We start from the raw sequence: 20,898 nt of genomic DNA, 5'->3' as shown, positions 1-20,898 counted from the left end.
GAGTATAGTTACCCTGACAGAGCTGGGGTTGGGGCAGGCACAGTTCCTTGTTTTTTATCAGCAACCTGCTTGGATTTGGGTGTGCTCAGAGAGTTGATTTTGCATCTTGCAAGAATGACAGACTGGTTGAGGTTAGAAGGGCTGTCTGGGGTCCAGCTGGTCCAACTCTCCTCCAAAGCCTCCATGCAAAGAACAGAGACGTGTGGCTGTGGAAAAGCTGGGGATAACCAAAATCTGCTCTGACTCTATATCCACAGAAGAGGGATGAGGCAGGAAAAAGAGACCACTCTTCCAAGCCACAAGGGTACTAACAGCAGCTCTGATATTCAGGACATGCCTGTTCATCACACCAGAGTGGAGCTTGTGTTCCCCAGGTGCTGCAGTGAGGCGGATACATCCATGTGCAGGTTGTGCTCCCTTTGGAAGTTGTTGTGGCATCGAAGTTCAGCTGGGATTTGGTAGAGTAATGATGCTGCAGGTTGTCGTGGATACCTGCTTGATGGGAACATTGGGCTTGTAACTATTTGCTTGCCAGTTCTCACCAAGCACGCAGCAGCTGGAATAGTGTCTTGCTCAAGAAAGTGTGCAGCGCCAAGGAGTTGGCAGCATAGTATGCTTTTTCATCCGCCTGAGGCTTCCAGTCCTGCCCATCCGCTTTCCATGTTGGCTGCTCCAGCAGTCCGCTCACTCACAAAGCCTCTTAGTTGTTTAAATTGAGGCTATTTATAGCTCTGGAGCCATGAAGAACTTCGAGGATGGCACAGAGTAGCAGCGACCAAAGTTCTCAACAGGTACCCAGGCAAACTCTCCCTTTGCTCCCCATCTGCCCCCAACCTACCCCATCTCCATTTCCCACAAGTGCAGGTAAGAGAGCTATCCTGCCTGCTTACCCTCTCCAAAGAGAGGACAAAAGCAAGGGCGGAGAGTCAGTTGGAGCATGTGTCCTCATCTTACGCAGCAGGGTTGGCTAGAATCTGAACAGAAATGCCTGGACCCCTTGCCTGGAGTGTTGCTGTCACAGCATGGAGAGCACAGCAGACCTGTGCCTTTGATACTGCCAACCTTAAGAAGGGAAAGCAGCACCTTTACCTGGTTTTGGGGCACTCCTGACTGCAGTAGCTGAGCACTGTTGCTCCAGGGAAGTAGGTTCAGGTCCTTCTCCAAGTGCAGGCGTTGGGTATGCTCTCAAGATGCTGCACTGCATGAAGGAGGTTAGCATCCAGCTTTGGCTGTGCATAGATCTGTGGGTCCATTCTCTTCATTTGTTTCGGGAAGAGATCCTGGAGATGCGATTTTGCTGTGAAGGAAGCTGGCCTCTTGTACTCCGTGCTGCAGCAATGTGTGGTCAGAGGGCCTGGTAGAGCCCTTTGGTACTGTGTTTGGAGCAGACGTGTTTCCGGATGCAGGTATGTTGGGGGTGGGGTGGGAGAGGGATTGGTGGGTGGTGAATTTTTTGAGTTTTTTTCATTTTTTCAGAGTAGGGAATAGTAAGAGGAGCCAGAGCAGGGATTTTTTTCCAGAGCAACCCTTCTGCATTGCTCCCTTGACTTTTTTTCGCTGTAGAGGCAGGAGCTTGGTCTAGTGTTTCATGGCAAATCACTTGCCCCCCTGAGAGGTGTCATGCATGTAGCCTGGAGCTGTGAAGCGGTCTCAGTCCTCCAGAAGGAGCTGATGGATGGACGTGATGACAGCAGGGAGCTCAGGAGCCTGGCTGAGCTGCTGCAAGGAAGGAGAAAATGTAGGAAAGTGTGTGTGGGGGGGTTATTTCTTCTTATCCCAGGGTAACATGAAAGAGCTAGGATGGAAACCACAAGCCCATCCACCTAACATTGTGCAGCATCTGTCCTGGAGGGAGATGGGCCTGCATTAACCTCATGCTCCTGCTGTCGTGGGCTTGTGAGAGGGCAGGTGAAGGCAAGAACAGCCTCCTCCTTTCTGCCTGTGGGGCAGGCAGGGAGCTCCCTTCCCCTCCAAGCTGTTCGGTGCTGCCAACTGGCCAGCCATTTCCTGGGTTCATTCCGGAGCTCATTGCTGTCCAAAATTATCCAGCTGAGCCTGCAGACCCATCATGGCCGAGCTTCCTGACGTGGCAAACCCTTCATGAAATTGAGAGCAGCAAGGTGCAGTGCCACAAGTCTGGGTGCTGCAAAGAGCACATGCTGGATTTCTCCGACCGGTGACTTAATCCAGTTTGACACCAGTGGGTCTGGGCTTCAGTCTCCGACTAACGCGATTCAGAAATGGAAAGGGGAAGACACGCAGAGCTGCAGTCTCCCTTCGCCCGCCTCCACCCCCCGCTGCAAGCGCCTGGCCTCAAGCTGACAGTGGCACTGAAAGGCTGCGTTGATCCCATCTGGGCTGCAGGCTGGTGCTTGTGTATGGAGGAGACAGAGGGGAGCGTGTACTGAACGAACCCTCTGCAAGCCTTTGTTCCCTCGAATGAAACAGGCCCCCCGCCCCCCCCCCGGTGTGGGGCTACCATGAACAGAAGGGCACTTGTTCAAGGGACACAGAGAGGAAAGATAAGCTGTGGTTTGATGCTGTTTGCATTTGGCTAGCTGGGGCTGCATCTGTCTTTTCCTGCCTAGGGATCCACAACCAACCCAGGTAGCTGTGCCTTATCAGCCGCTCTCCTCAACAAACTGCCCTGGGCTTTTATTTGAATTGGGTACCTTCCCATGCTTCTCACCCTGCCGCGCCTGCCAGCCTTCCCACTCTGCCTGGTACTGGCAAGGCACCAGTATTGCAGCCGGCAGCCCGTGCCAGCCGGTGCATCTCACAGCATCCGTGCCCACAAGCATCATTGAATCCCTGCGAGGGGTAGGTGCTGAAGGTCACCGTGAGGAGGTGTGAAGAACTGATCTGAAGAGAAAGAAGCTGTTCCTCTGTTACAGATGGCATTTATGAGGCTGCAGCAGGACATTCAAACCAGAAGGAAACTTGAAGTGAAGTGTGAATGCACCCTGCAGCCCTTCTGGATGGCGGTGGGACAATCAGCAGGAGAGTCGGGGCAGTGCATGGGGTGAGGATGAGAGTTTGGGCTGCAGGTGCTTAAAGGCTGCCAAGTCGGCAGCTTGCTGGGAGCTGGAGGGGCCTCGCCTGCCCTTGCCCAGAGCAGTACAGAGCTTAGCTTTGTCTCCAGACGCACGGGTTCAAGCCCTGCTGCTCCCAGCACTCAGAGTGGTATTGTATGCTGGTGCTTGTAGTTCCATAGAGCTGGGCTCCTGCATTTGGAGCATGGCAGATTCCTTAGAGTAAAAGGAGACATTGGGAGGCTGGTTCTTGCCACCTTTTGGCAGGGCTTTTCCCAACTGTGGAATGGGAAGAAGGTGGGCACAAGCAAGATCTTTTGTCTTCCTGAAAACCTGATTTTAACCTACATACCTTGGAAAAGTGAAACTATAAATAGATAGATGGATAGATGTGTGTGCGCGCGTGCGCATGCATGTGTATGTATTTTTCCTCCCGATTCCTTGGGACACCAAGGAAGAGACATCTTTTATTCAGAGCCATGGTGTTGGCTGGCACATGCCCCATGCAGCACTGGGACTTCCCATTAGACCTGTGTCACCAGCTGTAGCAAATGGGTCCTCTTTAACCTTTCCTGCTGGGGAGCTGAGGCTTCTCCTGCTGCCTTACCCCAAGGCTGTTGTGTCTGTCTGTGGGGAGGGACAAATGTGGAAACAATTGGTGCTTCTGAAATGTGGAAAAGATTTTTTTGCAGGAGCTGCAGGGTTGCAGCCAGTGGCACAGAATGGACTGATCATTGATGCTGCTGTTGTCCTGCCCAGCAGCCTCCATGGCATATGTGATGATGTGTGTAGGGCACATCATTGCTTTACACACCCCCTAGAGAATCTCCTAGCAAAGCCTGGCACAGTGGCCTGTTTTCCTTGGCTTATGTTTTCCTACAGCAAATGTTTAGATGCTTTTGTGTCTTTGGGCATGCTGGTGTGGGCACTGCAGCCCCTGGCTTGCTCAGTGCATGTGTGAGTGGCTATTGGAGGGGCTGCTGTCAGTGGTGACGTGGTGGGGAGGGCACAGCAGCTGACAAGACCCATCTGTCTTGTGCAGTGTTTAAGTCTGCTGCAGGCAGGGCACGCGCAGTCTTTCTCTCCTCTCTGTCCCATGTCCGTAGGTTGACAGTGACGTCCTTCAAGTTGTCCTTGAGGAGCATGTCTGCTGAGGTTACCCAAGAGCTGTTTGTGAGAGTGTGCGTGACTTGAAGAGGTTCAGGAGCTTTAAACAAGAGCAGGACCTGCCCTCCTTAGTAGGAAGTGCTGTGTCCTACTGCAGGGAAGGAATGCTGAGCTGTTAGAGGAGCCCCAGCATGGCTTCTCCTGGATTGCTGCAATGGCAGGATGCTTCTCTGTGGCACGTGGACACGTGAGGGTTAATTGCATGTGCTCAAGCCAGAAGCATCCTCTAGATTCCAGCTGTCAAAGCACTAACTTAAGTATGTGTCATCTTTATGAGGCAGTAAACAGTACTATGGTCTGAATTACTGAGTCCAGAGGCCTCCAGGGTACAGTATAGCTTGTAGGGGCTTCCCTGGTAATTACTGCCTGCCTGACTGCTCGAGCAAATGGCCAGATGTGTTGCTGGCTCAGTTAGGGTGGCAGTAGCTATAGAGCATGGGGCATGAACAGAAGGAGTAGGTTGGGGTGCTTGGTGGTCGTATGGCTCAGCCTGCCCCAGCACAGCATTGTTCGGCTCTGCTCCTGGCCCTTCCAGCTCCACATAACCCACCCAGTCCTCCTCGCTGTCTCCGAGAAGCCAGAGAACCAAATAGCCACCATTTTCAAAGTGCACAGCAATGCCAAGCTGAATCTGAGGCCAAGTGTGTGTTCCTGTGTTGAACCTTTGTTTGATGGGGTGGTGGGAGCGTGGTGGGCTTCTCATGTGGTGGAATGCTCTTTGTGTCCTCCTGGAACTCCTTGGTTTGCCAATGGTATCCTGGTGGGTGATCTCCTGTGACGTGGCAGCTGCCCTGGGTGGCCTCAAGGCGCTGTTGACTGCCACATTTCACTTGGTGCCAGTGGGGCAGGAAGGTGCAGGGGAGGGTTTTAGGATGGTGGGGATCACAACATGCTGAAGGAGCCAGTCTTGCTGTCTGCACTGGATGCTGTGCCACAGAGGGAACGGTTCTGGGTCTACTCTGTGCATCCAGGGGTATTTTATATGTGCATGCTGGTACTTAAGATTGGCCCAGGGCTGTCCTAGAAGCCATCATTGCAAGGAAATGAAAATGACAAGTAGGCTGTGCAAGAGGAAGCATTCATAGCCAAACCACAGTAAGATCAGAATGTTTTCTGTTTTATCCCACTGAGTTTCTTGGAAACTGTTGATAATTGTCCCCTCTAAAGTTCAGACACATGAGAAAGAGAAGTAAGTGAGCTTTATAGGTCAACAAAACAGATCCATTGCTGTTGGTGTGGGACTCAGCCTATGCACAGGATCCCATCTTTTCCCAACTCCCCTGCAAGAAGGAACTGGACTCAGTTGCTGGCTCGAGCACCATGAGAAGGTACTTCAGCAGCAGGGCTTGAGAGCTCACCAATGCCTGTATTGGTACTGTATGGTCAGTATTGGATTGATATTTGGGCCTCTCATTAAATTGCCCAGTGGTGGTTTCTGTAATGAGGTGTGAATCCTCAAGGCTGGCCTGGCTCTTTCTGTAAAGAGCAGGGATGCTGAGGTGGTGAAAGGCCAAAGTCTCCTTGGATGCAATTCTGAATTTCCTCCACGGTTTCAGCAGTATGGGACAGAGCAGCTGGCTCGGGGCGGGGTGGATGAGTTTCCCCGATGTCAAGAGGAAGCTGTTCTGTTAAAGTTCACTAAGAGGTTTTGCTTTTGATTTTTTTGAAGGTCACGTGTCAGCATCCAGTCCTGAAGAGCAGAGCCAGGATTCCGTGAGAGCTGCAAGGTGCTCTGAGCTTTCCTTGGCTTCTCCTCAGAGGAGGGGTCAGTGGGGATCTTGGTGGGGGGAATCCTGTGGCTCTTTGCGTGTGCAGGCATATTGATCCATGACTTCAGTCTTTTTCCTGCAGAACTGGCAAAGTCCTGGAGGTACAGGGAGTAATTTAGCTCACCTCTGACCTTGGCAGATAGGAATGGTGTTTAACCAGTGCTGGAATGAGAAGGTAGAAGGCAGGGGGTTACATCTGAAGTGGAGGGTGTCCATTCTCCTGTCCTCTGGAGCATTGGTGGCTGCATTGTGGAAATCCTGCAAGCAGCCACCAGCCTGCGGATGCCCAGATGCCCTGGACTTTTCATACTATTCTCTGCCTGCGCTATTTATTGAGCCTGACACTTCAGCAGCTGTGGAGATGGACAGATTTCTATTAACTGTACCCTGCATGTGCCCCCCCTGTGAAGTGAGCCCAGGTATTAGCATTGCAAGAACTGAAGGCAGGAGCACAGCAGTTGGAAATGCAGGGTGATTTATTCAATGGAGATGTGAGAGATGGGAGCAGACAGCTTTGGAGCTGTGTTGTTGCTCCTGATCCATTTCCTCTCCCTCCCCTCTCTTTCATTCTCTCTTTCTCTTCCCCCACCACTCTTCCAATTTTATTTTAACAGCACTACAAATTGCGGCATAAATCTTAGCTGAGCAGCAATTCAGGTTGGCGGCCACCAGTAAATCTCTTCTTCCAGCCTCCCCACAGGAGAGGGAAGTTGCAGTGGGAGTAAGGGGCTATGGCTGAGTCCTGAGCGTGCCTGGTTTACAGTCCCATCAGGTTTTCCTGGCTGTTTCCAGTTACAGGCCCATAGCATGTTTATCCTTAGTCCCACATCTCTCTAGTCCTGGGAAACAGGAAAATTCTTCTCCCACCCTAGCCTCCAGTGCTAACAATCGGTGCACTGGAAAATGGCATGAAACGGCCTCAAACATGGGATAGGAGGGATGCTAATGTAAGTTGCAAATGCCATTGTTCAGGTGTGTGACATCTAAAGTTGTTCCCTGTTCTTAAAGATAGCAGAAGGTAGTCTTCATCTGTGCAAATGGACCTGTACTTGCAAACTACCCTGCACGCACATGTGCTTGTGTTTTCTGATGCAGAATGCACGTATCCTCTACAGGCTGTGCTGGGAAGAATGGCAGAAAATAGCCCTGTGTGGTGTGTGAAGGGCAAAACCTTTGCTGTTTAGTTCATGCAAGGGATCTATCTACACAGTCCCACACCAGGAGCTGTTTGTCCTGGCAAACATATTTCCCAGCTGCCTGTACTGTCTCCTTGGATGTGTGCTCCACCTGTGTTTGTAGCCTCCTCCCCACCGTGCTTGGGCTTGACCACCCTACATTGAGGCCAGGTATTATGAGAGCAGAATAAAAGTACAAGACCATGCCTTCATCTTAGCCTCTTCTTGGCTCTCTGTGAAGCTTCAAAAGCATTTTCCATGTTGGGTTCTTAAAACACTGGGCAAGTGTTGAAAGACGCAAGGATAGGTCTGCCTGATGTCAACAAGACTTGCTTTTTGTGTGATGTACCGGTGAGAAAACTGGAAAAGGCATCTGCTGCAGACATGTGAGAAAACAGTGAGATTCTGGCGGTTTGGAGTAGCTGGGATTTTTGCAGAGAAGCACAGGGCCAGCAGTCCTTGCAATGTCTAGGGACTGCAGGGCTCTGACTCCAGATGGCCACCTTGCCCTTGCCTTGCTCTTTTCTCCAGGGAGCGCAGGCTCTTTTGAGGTAGACCACAGACCCTCACCTAAAAAGAAATTCCTTCATTGGCTTAAAGACAGAGAAACAAAAACAAGTAGAGCTTCCTCTTCATCCGGCTTTCTTGCCTCTGCAGGGGTTGCTTTTGAAGTGATTGTTCAAACATGCCTCAGGTATGGGTAGCTAAATGCGGGGAATCAAGTGTCCTTTGGTCCCAAGAGTCCACCCTCCTTGCTGAAGCTGTCCCAGATGAGAGAGCATCTTAATGAGTTCAGTTTCTTGCTCCTTTCCTTGCCTCCCGCCCTCCCTGCTGAGAGCAGGTAAGTCTTTATTGTAAAACGTAACTGTAGAAATCAGCCCCATTGGCGCTTTCTTTCCTTCCCACTTTCTCAGGTTCGTAGCACTGAAGGGCTTCTAATCTTTCTGTGCCTCCATGCTTAGATCCTCCTTCAAAGAGCAGCCTGTGCTCTGCTTCTCCCTGCCTGCCTGCCTCTCTCCTGGTGTGCAGGCAGTGCCAGGCACACTGAGTCTGTGCTTAGCCAGGGCTCCCCTGGTTGTAGAGGGAGAAGGCACAGCTTGATTCAGCATGAACATCCTGCTTCCAAGGGCCATGTGTAGCTGCTTCAGCTCCTATTTAGATCCTGTTTAACCCGATATCTGGCTCTGGCCTTGTCCTGGAGATTAGGCCTTCATCCTGTTCAGGGGGTGGCAGCTGTTCTAGAAAGGGAACAGGAGTCCTGATGATGTCTCGGGCTGGTATAAATCTCCTCGCTAGCACTGAAGGACCTAGTGTGATGTAGGTGAGGAGCTAGAAACTCATTTGCAGCCCTTGGTCTGATGTTTGCAGACAGAGGTGGTTCTTTGCTCCTCTGTGGCCAGGCGATGGTGTCTAGTGTCTGGGTGCTCAGAGGTCCTGGTAGCTCTCTGAATCCCAGGCTCAGATGCATGTTTTGTTCTCTTAAGATTCCCCCCACATACATATACAAACCCTTTAATAGCTGTAATAAACCATATGCCCCTGTTATTTAAATAGAATAAAGTTGGAAAAGCCTCCCAGGAGCATCTGGAACTTCACCACCTGTGGAAAATCGGCAGTTAAAGGAGCTGTATATGTAGTGGAGAGCGAGGAGAAGAGCCCATAAAGACAGAGTCAGCAGAAAGAGAGGAGTGTCTGAAAGTCTTTCAACTTCCCGTTGGCAGCACTAAGATGCGATTCCAGCTGCTTTCTATTCTGGGATGCAGGCAAGTGTGTGCTCGCACACTTGGTTATTACTACTTGCAAAGAGCAGGTCTGGATTGACCCAAGGTTTGGAAATCATTATGCTAGCGAGTAGGGATAATCCAGAGGATGGTGAAAGAGCATTGCCAGGACTTGAGAAATTAACATTTGGTTTCTGGACTTGTAGACTTTGCAGTTGGGCAGCATACGTGGTCTGTCAGTGTCTTTGTTGCTGTCTAGATAACAGGTCCCATGGAAGGAGAATCCAAGGCTCTCCAAAACACCACCGTCTACTGCAGGCACAGGGCTGCACAGATACATAGGTAGAAGTGTGTACAGGCATGAAGTCTTTGTTTTTTCAGGTGCTGACGGTGTTTCTTAGGCTGCAGTGGGAAAGCCATTCCTAGTTCTCTCCAGAACCCCTCTAGCTGCTTTGTGGAAAGAGGGAATCTGGCAGCCAGGCAGGCAAGCGAAGGAGGACACAGCCATATCTGTACATTCACTGGAGACCAAATGGACACTGGAATTATGTTGCTTCAAGAGGGAGCTTCTGTGCTGTTGCCTGTTCTCTCTTGGCTAATCCAGACGCCTAGCATCCCAGATCCTTCTTGTTACAGGTCCCCTACAAGTTAAGAGCTTTTATTTCCTGGCCTCCTGGACTGTGAACACTCCACAGCCAACCTGAACTTCACTTACAAGCTCAAGATGCAAATATGAACATCCTACCTGTGCCACATTGCTGGATGCTCCTTAGCACTGCGTCTCATCCCGGAGGCACTTATGCCCAAACGTTCAACCCCTTTTGAGGTGGAAAAGTTGAGACATGAACCCTCTAGAGAGGGGTATGCTGAGAGGCGTCACAGTGTGTGTCCGAGTGCCTGTTGAGCCCCTGCTGCTCAGTGGCAGCCCCGGCAGTGTTGGTGGGCTAGCACACACTGTGCCTGCCTGCCACCAGGATCCCAGGTGGATAGGCAGGTATCTTTTGCAGCTTGGTTCTTCTGAGTTGCTAATCGCCTCCCTCTGTGAGTGATGCATATATCACTTGACTGCCGGTACCCTCCCCTCTCTGCTCCAGCACGTAAGCCTCTGTGTGGTACACCAGCTTTGACAGAAAGGGCCAACCCCGCTGCAGGCTTTCACAATTTGTCAGAATAAATTGCTTCTTCCTCCTATTGCGTGGAGGAGATGCTGGTTCATTTGCCCTCAGTCTGAACAGCACCTGAGGCGGCTTCTCCCTCCTTGTTCTTCCTCCCTCCGAGCCCACAAGGAGAGCAGATCCTGCTGGCTGCAGAATGGCAACAGGCTTCTCAAACCACAGCTGATGCAGCAACAAATTTTGTGTAGTCTTGCATTCATCTGCTTGACCTGACATAACCTGGGAAGGGGAACAGAGCTGGAGAAGGTGCGGATGATCAAGGAACAGGAAAGGCTGGAGCCATCTCTGAGGTTGGGGGGGGTTTACTGCTGTTCAAAGCCTCTGCTTTCCATGCTGGCCCAGGCAGCCAAGCTGACCAAGCAAGCCCTTGGCCCCACTTCACCCCAGGTCAGTAAAGCATGGAGGGATGTGGCTCCAGTGCAGCAGGCCTGCACTGCAAGCCTTCGTGCATGTTTTTTCCAGCACCTGGCAGTGAATGTGAGTGCACTTGAAAGTTGCATGTGGAGCCAAGGACTCGATGGAAAGAGTGAGTGTGTGCATGTGTGTGCAAATTCCAATATCCAGTTTATCTGGGACATTGCCCTGGGCTTCTGCTGTGTGCATTGAGATCTTCCTCTGGGATCGGTGTTCTTTGGAGGGGTCGCAGGTGTGGTTCCTGAAGTAGAAGAGAGGACATTCAGGTTTGCCCTCTGCCTTCTGATCTCCTCTCACCAAAGGAGCTGCTCAAGCATGTTGAGAGATAGCAGGGCTTGGTAGTTGGTGGCATTGGCTCTGGGAGGAACCTCCATCCTCGCATTTTCCCTCGCTGCCAGATAACGTTTGTAGCATAGCTGCGGTGGCTTGATTACTGTGCCCTGATCTGACCATAGGCTGAACTCCAGGGATGTCAGGAGTTGCCAGAGTTCCTCTCTCTTCCTCTGTCCCTTGGCAATCTTTCTTTCTTCCTGCAGATCAGTGCAAAGCTTGTTGGCTGGGTTATTAAGCATGAGCTGCTTTCCTGAGGTACAGGACTGGCTTAGCTTTTCATTAAGGCCTGTTAATCATCCTGAAGAGAGCCTGACAGCCACTGGCGATGGACCACAGTGCCCTGCTGCCTTCCGTCTTGCCCGGAGGCGTGAGGTCCTGCTCTCAGTACCCCAAGCATGGCTGGCAGCTGCGGGAAGGGCGCTGCGTGGTCTGGCGTGGGACAGTGCTGCTGCAGAGCTTGGCAGCATGGACTTGAGCCCCGAGAAGTTTCCTCATTCTCAGGAAGAGCGCTGGGCAGCAGCTCTGCCAGGAGCTGGGGTGATGGCCAAGTCAAAGCCCCAGGAGAGGAGGAGGAGGAGGCTGGGGGCTCTGCTTCCCACCTCTGCCAGGCTGCAGCCCCGCTCTCATTAGTCTCAGGCCTCACAGAAACACGAGTCTTTCTCTTTCCCTCCATCCCAAATGGTACTGACCTCTTGATTACTGTTGTTGTTTTCTTAATTGCACCTTGGAGCTATGCCTTGATTCATTTTTTCAGGGAGAATTTAGGGAAAATAGGGTTGTTTCTCAAGCAAATAGTGGCCTGCCCCATGCAGCTGATTATGGACAGGGCTGGGAACTGGTGAGACAAAAGGAGAATGGGGCTTGGCAGGGTCCTCCCACCTCCTTCCCTGTGGTTGTGCCTGCATTGTGATAGACCCCACCACCCCACAACCCCTGCAGGGCCACACAAGGGGGCAAGTGGCCCTCTCCAACAGCAGTATTTTGCCTTTCAGTCCTCAAAGGCAGCAAATAGCTTTGAATTTCCTTTTCATCCTGGGAAGAAGGGATTTAATTTACTCTCTGAAAGTACAGGGTGGTGTTTTGGAGCTGAGCTGGTGGCGCTGGCTGTGACAGTGACGTGGGGGTGTGGAGTTGCTCACAGAGCATCATCCAGAGCTCCTCAATCCTCTCCATGCCATGCTCTCCAGACATGAGACATCCCAGGAGATGTCCTCTAGTTCATTCCCTCCTGCATGTCATCTGAAATCCTTCCACTTTGAGTTCTTCTGGCCATCCCTCCCACTTTTCCCAACCCAAGCAGCATAGATAATCACTGATATAAAACTGTCACCATCCTGTTGTCTCTGGGCAGGCACCATGCAGGCAGGCAGGCATTCCCGTGGCCAATCTACAGGTGTGTATAGCAGATGTCCCCTCCGGGCTTGGTGAGAAGGGTTGATGGCAGGGCCTGGAACAGAGCCAGCCCAGCTATTCTGCAATGGAGATGCTTGAGAGGCAATAACAGGAGAGGGAGCTCAGAGGAAGATCCTTCAACCAGCAGATTTGAGGGAGTGGCACGCATCCTTGATGCAGCAAAAAAGGACATCTCTTCTTGGTATGTCAGCCTTGTTTAGGTCTCAGCGATGCGTTGAAGACAACAAAGTCTTGCCCTTCTTCCTCTCTGGGCAAAAGACACGGTGAAGGGGATGTTCTGTGGCCTCCCTGAATGCCATTTATTGGCAACTGCTAACGTTGTGAGGGAGGCATTAGCCCCGTGCTGCTCTTCCCTGGGATATTCTCCTGGTTCGTTGCTGTTACCAGCTTTTGTGCCCTTTTTAAAGGGCACAATGTCTGTTGGCTTTTTAAATTAAAACCTGCCATGATTTGAAATGAATTGGTATAATAGTAGTAGTAAAGAATATAATCTTCCCAGCTGTCCTCCCTACCATCTTGCTAGTCCTCCTACATCCAGCATGTCGGTCATAAATCCTCCCCCTGTTGTTCTTGATATCCCCTGATTTCTATACATCTTGTGCTAGCCGAACTTCAGTGGAGGCTTGGAGGTCTGTGCTCCTGGTGGGAGTGGTACCTGTATGATGTGTCCTGCTCACATGTTCAGTGTTAAACCGCTCACCGGTTTGTCCAGATCAGCAGGGAGCCCTGGTGACTGCAAGAGGAGAGGCTGCCTCTAGGCTGTGATTTGGCTTCATATTGCTCTAGGTGTGTTTGTCCTCGGGTTCCTGCGGGCACAGGAGACCATTAGGTGCTCCTGGTATCTCCCCTCTTCCTGGCACACCTTGAGGTTTAAAGGACACTGCTCCATGGAGGGGTTGTGCTGCAGCTCATCCCAGAGGACTTGGTGTCTCACTGATCCCTGCTGGGTGTGTGATCGGATCGATGGTATTCCATCAGTCCGTGATGTGCTGATGTCACCAGGGCCATGTTTGCTCTGTAATAATCTCTTCTCCTGCCATGTTCAAAGGCCCAGAGTTTTTTGGGCTGAGAGTCCAGGCTGAATGCTGCAGCCAGGTCAGCAGGCATTACTCCTCTTCTGCCAGATCTGAACTTGTTTGGCCTTTGACCGTAGCCTGCCTTGCTGCCTGCTGGCTGAACCGCTCTTCCCTCACCCTGATTCACCTTTTTTCAGTTCATCTGGATTATCGACCAGGGTAGGTGTCTACCAGGATTGACCCTTCATAGGCTCTTGAGAAGTTTTCCGAGCTGCCTCAAGGCAGGGAAGGATTTATGGCCCAGTCAGGGAATGATTAAATAAGTTTTTGGAGCCCCTGTACTTCCTTCAAAGTCTTCCTTCCTAACCAAGGGGATCTTTTCAGAGTTCGAAATTTGTCATTCCTTTCCACAGAAGCACTCAGGCTTCTCCACGTGTGAATAATTGCAGAATCCCTCCTGCTGGGGCCATTGAAGTGAAACCGCAATGCACATTTGTACTAAACCTGTTCTGAATGTCAGCAAGCGAGCAGGGCTCTGGGGCACCCACCGGCATGAGTACACAGCAAGCGCCTCGCACAGCAAGGAGCACCCCTGGTGCCAATGTTTGAGTCTTGTCCCTGCCTGCTGGGGCATGGGATCAGCCCTCTTCCTCGGTGGCTGATGTTGAGGTTTTGTCCTGTCATCTTGGCGTGGAGAGTCAAAGGTCCAGGAGATTTGTTTGGTGTTCATGGGCATTGCCACCTGCTGGATGCTGGCTGGAGATGGCTGTGGGACTTGGGTCAGCAGCAGATCATGAAAAACTCTCAAGAAAATATAATTCCCAAACTCACTTTTGCTGCTTCCAAAAAACTTTCCCCTGGCATTGCTTAAAAGATGAATCTGAAGGGCCAAATGCTGAGTTACAGCAGCTCTCATAATCCTTGTGTTTGTATATAATGTTGGCAAGACCCTTACCCTGTTTGGATTGTGGATCACATCTTTCATTTTTTTCAGCGTGGAAGCCTTTGTTTGATGGCTGGTTGTGAAAGTCTGCAGTTTTTTGAGCCTTTCTATACAAGCCATCCTGCAAACAGGTAATCATTTTATTTGGTAGTAGATCTGTAAGTTGTATCATCCTGGTCTGTGGGATTGATTTCAATGGAGTCTGAATCTTCCTCCATTTTAGGCACTCAAGAATTTTGCGAGACAACTTCATTTTACGTGGGAAACTTTCTGGGATACTGCTCAGACCAAAGATGGACTATAATTATAAAAAACATACAAAGTAGCTGAGCCGATTTTTACCAGGCTTTCTAAAGAACAAAACTACTGTTCTCTAAGTGCTTTCTTGCTCCAAGTGTGCAAGAAGCTGAAGCTACCAGTATCCAATGTAACTTGGGTCCTTCAGTCTTCTAGGGTTCAGGCCTTTCCAGTCTGTTGGCTTTTTAACAAAAAAAATTAAGTTCTTGAATTCTTGTGTTGCATTTGCTGGAAGACTGTGGACCTTTTTCCCTGAAAGAGCAGCTTTTGTGGGAGTTGCAGGCATGCCAAGGCGCTCCCAAATGTTTTAGCAGAACTATGGTATCTGCAGAGATCCTTTGCTCTTTCTACGCCTAAATTACACCAATTTCATGCAACTGTAACAAAAACCTATAAAATTGGTGTACCTCCTTTGTGTATTTGCTCTTAAGTGGGTTCAGATATCCACTGTATGTGGATTTTGGTCAAAGTCAGTGTTGAGTAGTCAAAAGTAAGGCAAGATATGGACTGAGGCCATTTAGTTCATCACCGCCTTGAGCCAAATCCAAGTATTAAGGCATTATCAAACCTGTTTAAGCACACACGTAGTACGGTGCTGGCCTGAGTTAATGACACAAATTTTCCTCACCTAGTATAATACTTGGGTGCAATTGGAGCTTGATATTGTTTGCTCTTAATTTCCCCAGATACCCAAAAGACCAGGAAAATTAGGTACAGAAAAGGTAAATAAAGTAGTTGAGTACAGGAATGATGGCAGCAGTAGTGCTGTGCTAAATTGGTTTCTTTGAAGTGAACTGTGATTGCAACTGCAGAAATTTCCCATGCTTGCATGCGGGGAGGCAAGGTGAGGTTATTAATTATAACAGGCTGGAATTGGTCTTAATGAGAAATAGTGTAGCTTGAGAGGAGCTGAGGCTGAGCTGATGGCTGTCCCCAGGGCTGGGCCTCCAGAGAGACCTTCCCAGGCTGTTCTTCTGCCAGCCTTGCTGCAGCAAAGCCTGTCCTGTGATGATCCTGTGCGACTGATTCCCAGTGTAGCACGTTCCCCATGCCTCCATCCTGAGTTTTGAAGAGGTCACGTTGCCGTTGGCCATCTTGTCTGGGCCTTGCATCCCAATAATCTTGGATAGGCACAGGAGGTGCTTCTTTAGGATGGGACACCTGGTTCCTCATTAAAAGCTTGTGAATCCAGAGCTTGCAAAACCTCATGACATTTGAGCAAAGCTAGAACCTGGACTTTGCTGGCCTCTTTGAAATACTCAGTCTGCCTCTTCCTTTCATAGCCCCAGGGATTCTTCTTGTTGCCCTGGCAGTGATTTGGGTAACTTGTTCATTAGGAAAGGAGCCTTTGAGAATGATCTTGTCTCAGCATGCCTATACTGCACAGCACTCTGCCAGCCAAACTGGTTTTCTTCTGAAAAATAATATCTTACAACATCGAAGCAATTAAGGTATATTAAAGGCTAATGATGCACGTCCTGTTTTTCTCACAAGGCAAGCCTTCCAGATTCTGATTCTGCTTTGATGATTTTGCATGAAGAACGATAAAAGTCTCTTGTCTCCAGCCCATCAGTTTAGGATAACACTGCCTGTATATCCATAGCCTTGGAGGAAAGCTAATGTGAGGCTGGCTCCCTCCAGATGTGTGTCACTTTGCATTCTTGCAGCAGCATTGGGCCTGCAACTCCAGTGACCACGTATTCAGATGGGCAGATTGCTTCAAAGACTACTCCTCTCCTTTTCCTGGGCCAAACCCAGCCAGGGATTTCAGCCATGAAGAGGACTCTCCAAGTGATGATGGTCTCCTCAACTTCCTTCCTTCATCAAAGCCAGACTTTGGTGCATGTGACAGGAGTTTTCAGGATGCTCCTATCCCAGCTGTGCCTCTGCCCTCCTCCTGTTTCCCACCTTGCTCTTGACAGGTTCCTTGGAGCCTCTTCATGGCCACTGAAGGGTAGAGGAGCATGTTCTCTGTCCCACTTGCATCCTTTGCAAGCAGTTGTACTTACAGAGCATTGTCTTGGAACTCCTTTCTTCCCTGTCCTACAGCAAAATGTCCCCTCTCACCCTTAACATCTGTCTCTCTTAAGACAGGCAAGTCCTGTTTTCAGGGAGGTGACGACAAAGTAAATTGCAGGGAAAGCTGTAGTTTGAGAGTATGTTCTGTGGTTTTGTTGGCTGCTGGAAAAATATACTGCTGAACTCCATACATCTGGGGCCAGTGGTTTTTCTCTCAGACCTCTCATTAGCAGAGTTCAATTTTCCCCTGGGAACTTCTCATTAAAACTCGCAGCCTGTTCTCTCCCTGGCCAGCGGAGCACATCTGAGCCAGCGGAGCACTTTGTGAGCTGTGTCCAGTGTGGGAAAGTAGAAGCTAAATAGAAACTGTGCAAGAACCCTCCTGAGGTTTGGTGCAATGGGACCAAGAAATTCCCAGGGACTGGAGTGCATCATTAGCTTGGAAAACTCTTAGCATCTAATCGAGCCTCTTGGCACCTTCTGGGGTGGGTACGTGGTGTTGATGGGTCTTTAATGGCCCCATTTACCCTCAAGTGCTCAGCTTTGCAGGGTCTCCTGCTGCAGAATTAGATTTATTTTTTTCCTCTCCCTTCTGCTTTGATGAGTGATTTTCCTCTGCCACCATTGCTTTATTAAACAGAACAAACTCAGTTGTCCTGCTTCAATTCATTTCAAGTTATTACCAGTGGAAAATGCTATTTTCTGCATAAATGTAATTGTCCTGCCCCAGTGAATAGTTAGGAGCACTGATACTGCACTGGGGCTGGGAGGAGGTAACCTCCAGAAAGAAGGGGTGTCCTGCCATGGAAGTGGAATGGGCTGGTCCCTCAGCTGTTTTTCCTTTCCCTGTCTAAGCTGTGTTCCTGGGAACTAGTTGACAGTTTGTCCTGGATTGACTCTAAAGAGTGAGAGTAGATATATGATAAAGCTCTGGAGCACTCAAAAATTGATATTTCAGGATCAAGAAGTCTTTATTTCATCAACTGCTTCAACAAAAGGAGGAATTTGTGTAGTTGTAGCCATTGTGGTTCCCTTCTGCCAAACTGAAGGAACAAAGAGAATGGTGCAGCCAGGAGCTCAGACCAAGGTCCCAGCTCCAGTCCTGGCTGAAAGGAGCTGCCTGGTGTGAGATGGAGGTTGCACAAGGAAGGTGGTGTCCTTTCTGGAGTTGTTTTTTCTTTCTTCCTCTGACCTCAGTGTGATGATTCATACAGGAGGCTGCAGGTCCTGGATGCTACAGACCAGGTCTGCTGTGAGGCCGACCTCTGTCCTGGGCTGGACAGCTGCTTGCAGTGGTGGTGCCTGGAACAGCACGAGTTGTCAGACATGGTGATAAAGCCAAGCTATTTTAGCAAGAGTTTCTTAAAAAATCAGTTTTGTCCCTTTGTAGTCACCAGAAGGCTGAACCGCTGGTGCTTTTGAAGTTGGCAGGTTCCTGCTAGGGGGAAGCTCTGTTTTGTAGCAGCTTTCAACCAGGGCTCCCTTAGCACTTTCTCAGCTCCCCTGGGGAGGATGTGTGCCACCAGCCCTGTTCTGCAGGGTGGCTCAGACCCATACAGTACCAAATATTTCCCTGGTGCTGTGCAAGGGGAGCAGGAGTGCAGCCCAGAAAGGTGTAGTTGTGAGACTACTACTGGTAGTAGTCTCCACTGAACTAGTAGTTCAGTGGAGGGGCACTAAGATGGTCAGGGTGCTGGAGCATGTGTCCTGCAAGGAGAGGATGATGGACCTGAGCTTATTCAGGCTGGTGAAGAGAAGGCTTTGGAGGAGGTCTACCAATACCTACAGGGACTTCATCCAGAAGACAGAGCCAGGCTCTTCACAGCAGTGCGTGGTGGGAGGACAGGAGCATAGGAGCATAGGGAGGACAACAGGCATAGGATGAAACAGGAGAGGATCAGACTGGATATAAAGGGAAGCATTTTTGTCCCAAGGACAGTCAGTTAGTAGAGTTCGCTGCCCAGAGAGGTCACGTAGTCTCCGTGCTTGGAGGTTTTCAAGACCAGACTGTATAAACCTGAACAACTTGCTGTGATCTCTTAAGAGATGCATCTTGGAGCAGGAGTTTGAACTGAAGACCCCCTGAGGTCCCTTCTGACCTGAGTTATCCTGGGATCCTCTATGCTTGCTCTTGTGGAAGTGGGGTGCTGCTTTTGCTCACATGTAGAGAGGTCCAGCAAGGAGCCCTGTTTTGTGGGCACGTTTGTGCCATTGCAGCAGCCTGCCTGGCACTGCCTGACTTCGTTGTTTTGATATGATCCTCCAAGAGATCATAGGTGAGTGTAGGGGAGGTTTTCTTTGCTGTCTTTGCCCTTGCTCAGCAGATCTGTGCTGGTGCAAAGTGGGAGAAGAGGGCAAAGGGACAGGTCCTTTCCAGTGCTTTGTTTTTGCCTGCGCCTCTCTGAGATTGGGCGAAGGTCATTGGAATTGAAGTGTCTTATTTTCTTGTCTCACTTTGGAGGAGTGGGAAAGGCAGGGTTTGGAAATACTTATGCAACCTGCCTTGTTTGTATGATGCTAACATAGAGCTGGTGACACTTACTTCTGTAGCCTCGGGGGTTTAGAAGTATGAATCAGAGACTGTTTTTCTCCAGTGATGCTCCTATAGAAATTTGTAAAAAGTGGAAAGTCCCAGTTCATAGTGTTTCTGTGCTGCTCTGCCAGTATATCTGCTGCAACCTTCCTGTGGTCCAGCCTACCAGCCCTTGCCTGGCTCTGCAAGAATGAGTCAGCTCAGACAAGAGCATCTCCTCGCCTGGGCTTCATGACATGCGGGCCATGATCCCAACCTACGTGCCCTTCTAACAGTTCAACTGCCAGAGTGATGCTGTGTGGTTCCTGACCTCCTGCACCCCCTTCTTGCACCAGCACGGGTGTCTTCTGCTCCAGCTGGCTCTGGAGATATGGTAGGTCCATGTGGGAGATGGCTCAGCAGTCCTCTCTTAGGTCAGAGCATGCGCTGCCATTGAAAGAAGGAGTTAAATAGAAAACAGCTGGATGGGGAGGAGGGGAAGTGATATGCAGCTCACAGACAATTGAGGCAGGATTTTGTTTGGTTTTTTTGTGATTTTACTTTTTCTTCCACAAAGATCTAGTGCTTTTTCTTGTATTTGTTGAACAAGAGAATTTTGCTACAGTGTGTTCTGTTTCAGAGAACTCAGGGTTTGTACGTTGCTGACTAGAACAATTGATTTTTATTTATTTGTTTATTTACTGCAGGAGAGAACTGAAGCAGTAAGTTTTAAGGCTTTAGCTGTTCTGGAGGAGTTTTATTTAGAGAAACAGCCTGATTCTGTTGCTGTGTTCAATTGACACAAGCTCATATAATCCTGTTGCCAGTGTGGGCTCTGCAGTGGAGCCCTGGGATCTTTTGCTCCAGTGCTCAGGTCACCTCGAGCCATTTGCTCTGGCAGTCCAAGGTGCTTCTGTCCAGGGATGGTTGCCATCTCTTGCCCTGGAGCTCAGCTGCACATCACACAGGCTTGGCACGTCACCAGCTCCCTGCCGGCAGGAAAGACACAAACTGCAGGTTTTTGGGCACTTCTTGGTCTCGCACCCTGCCCTGTTCCTTCCTGTGTTGCCCTGCTCTGGTGAGACTCCAGAAAAGCCTTTGGTCCCAGATGACACCCAAAGGTGGTGGAGACCCCTGGCTTGTTTGATGGCTGTGTAGGAGCCAGGGCTCTGTAGCAACAGGACACGCAAGCTCAGCAGAGCCCTAGGAAGAGGATATCACTGTCCTGAGGTGGGTTTGGGAGGTGCTGCCTTAATACCTTCCTTGTCTTGTCCTAACAATTCTGCCCCACTTTGGTTAGAGGAAAGTTCCAACACATCAGAGGGAAGCAAAGGGCCAGTGATGACCCTGCAATGACTCTCCATTCCCTTCTAGTGACAGCCTTCCCCCACCACCTCTGTGCGCTCAGGAACGGTGTCCAGAGGGAAACAGCCACCCACCTTTCAGGCAGCTCTGCTGCCAGATCCTGCCTGCAAAGGCTGCCTGGGCGTACCAGCCAGCATCCCTCTCTAGAGGCTGTCACCTCGGTGGTGGACTGTCTTTGGCATTCCCAACTCTTGCAAGACAGAGCAAGCAGTGAGGTTCCCTGGGATCTGATCAGCATGCTGAAAGCTGCCTACTTGGTTGAGTACCTTCTATATTCTTTTTTAAGTATTATAATTACATTGTTGTAATTGCCAAGGTAGGTACAGTTCTGCCAACATGGTGGTGTCTCCTGCTAGCTGATGTGCACCCTGTCTTGGTTGGGTAGAGCTGCTGAGGTGGGAAGCATGGCCATGTGGGGCCAGCCCCGTCCATGCTGCTGGAGGTGTGGGGTTGTATGACTGTTGCCCTTTCCTTGCTGCGTGCACCCAAAAAGAGCTTCTAGCCAATCCCTGCCATCAGCCTGCTGGGCTTCTGAGAGCTTGCATCA

The 20,898-nt window shown here is 50.2% G+C and overlaps 1 protein-coding gene across 18 annotated transcripts in view; it reads left to right on the top strand.

The window, feature by feature from the left end:
* The window catches only part of CAPN15 (calpain 15), a 61,395-nt gene that overhangs the window by 21,270 nt on the left and 19,227 nt on the right, over positions 1-20,898 (top strand). The window contains exon 2 of one of the 18 annotated variants that reach the window (XM_075059450.1): positions 14,210-14,289. The exons of 15 other annotated variants lie outside the window; for them this stretch is intronic. In XM_075059450.1, coding sequence (XP_074915551.1) covers positions 14,228-14,289 — 62 coding nt within the window. In that variant the 5' untranslated portion in view covers positions 14,210-14,227. Of the gene's footprint in view, positions 1-13,918; positions 14,290-19,351; positions 19,381-20,898 lie in introns of those variants that run through there. 2 more of the 18 variants (XM_075059449.1, XM_075059457.1) reach the window with 2 other exon arrangements.

This window comes from Buteo buteo, chromosome 29 (genome assembly GCF_964188355.1).
Source record: "Buteo buteo chromosome 29, bButBut1.hap1.1, whole genome shotgun sequence".
Classification (NCBI taxonomy): Eukaryota; Metazoa; Chordata; class Aves; order Accipitriformes; family Accipitridae; genus Buteo; species Buteo buteo.
This window is presented reverse-complemented; position numbering and strand designations above follow the sequence as displayed.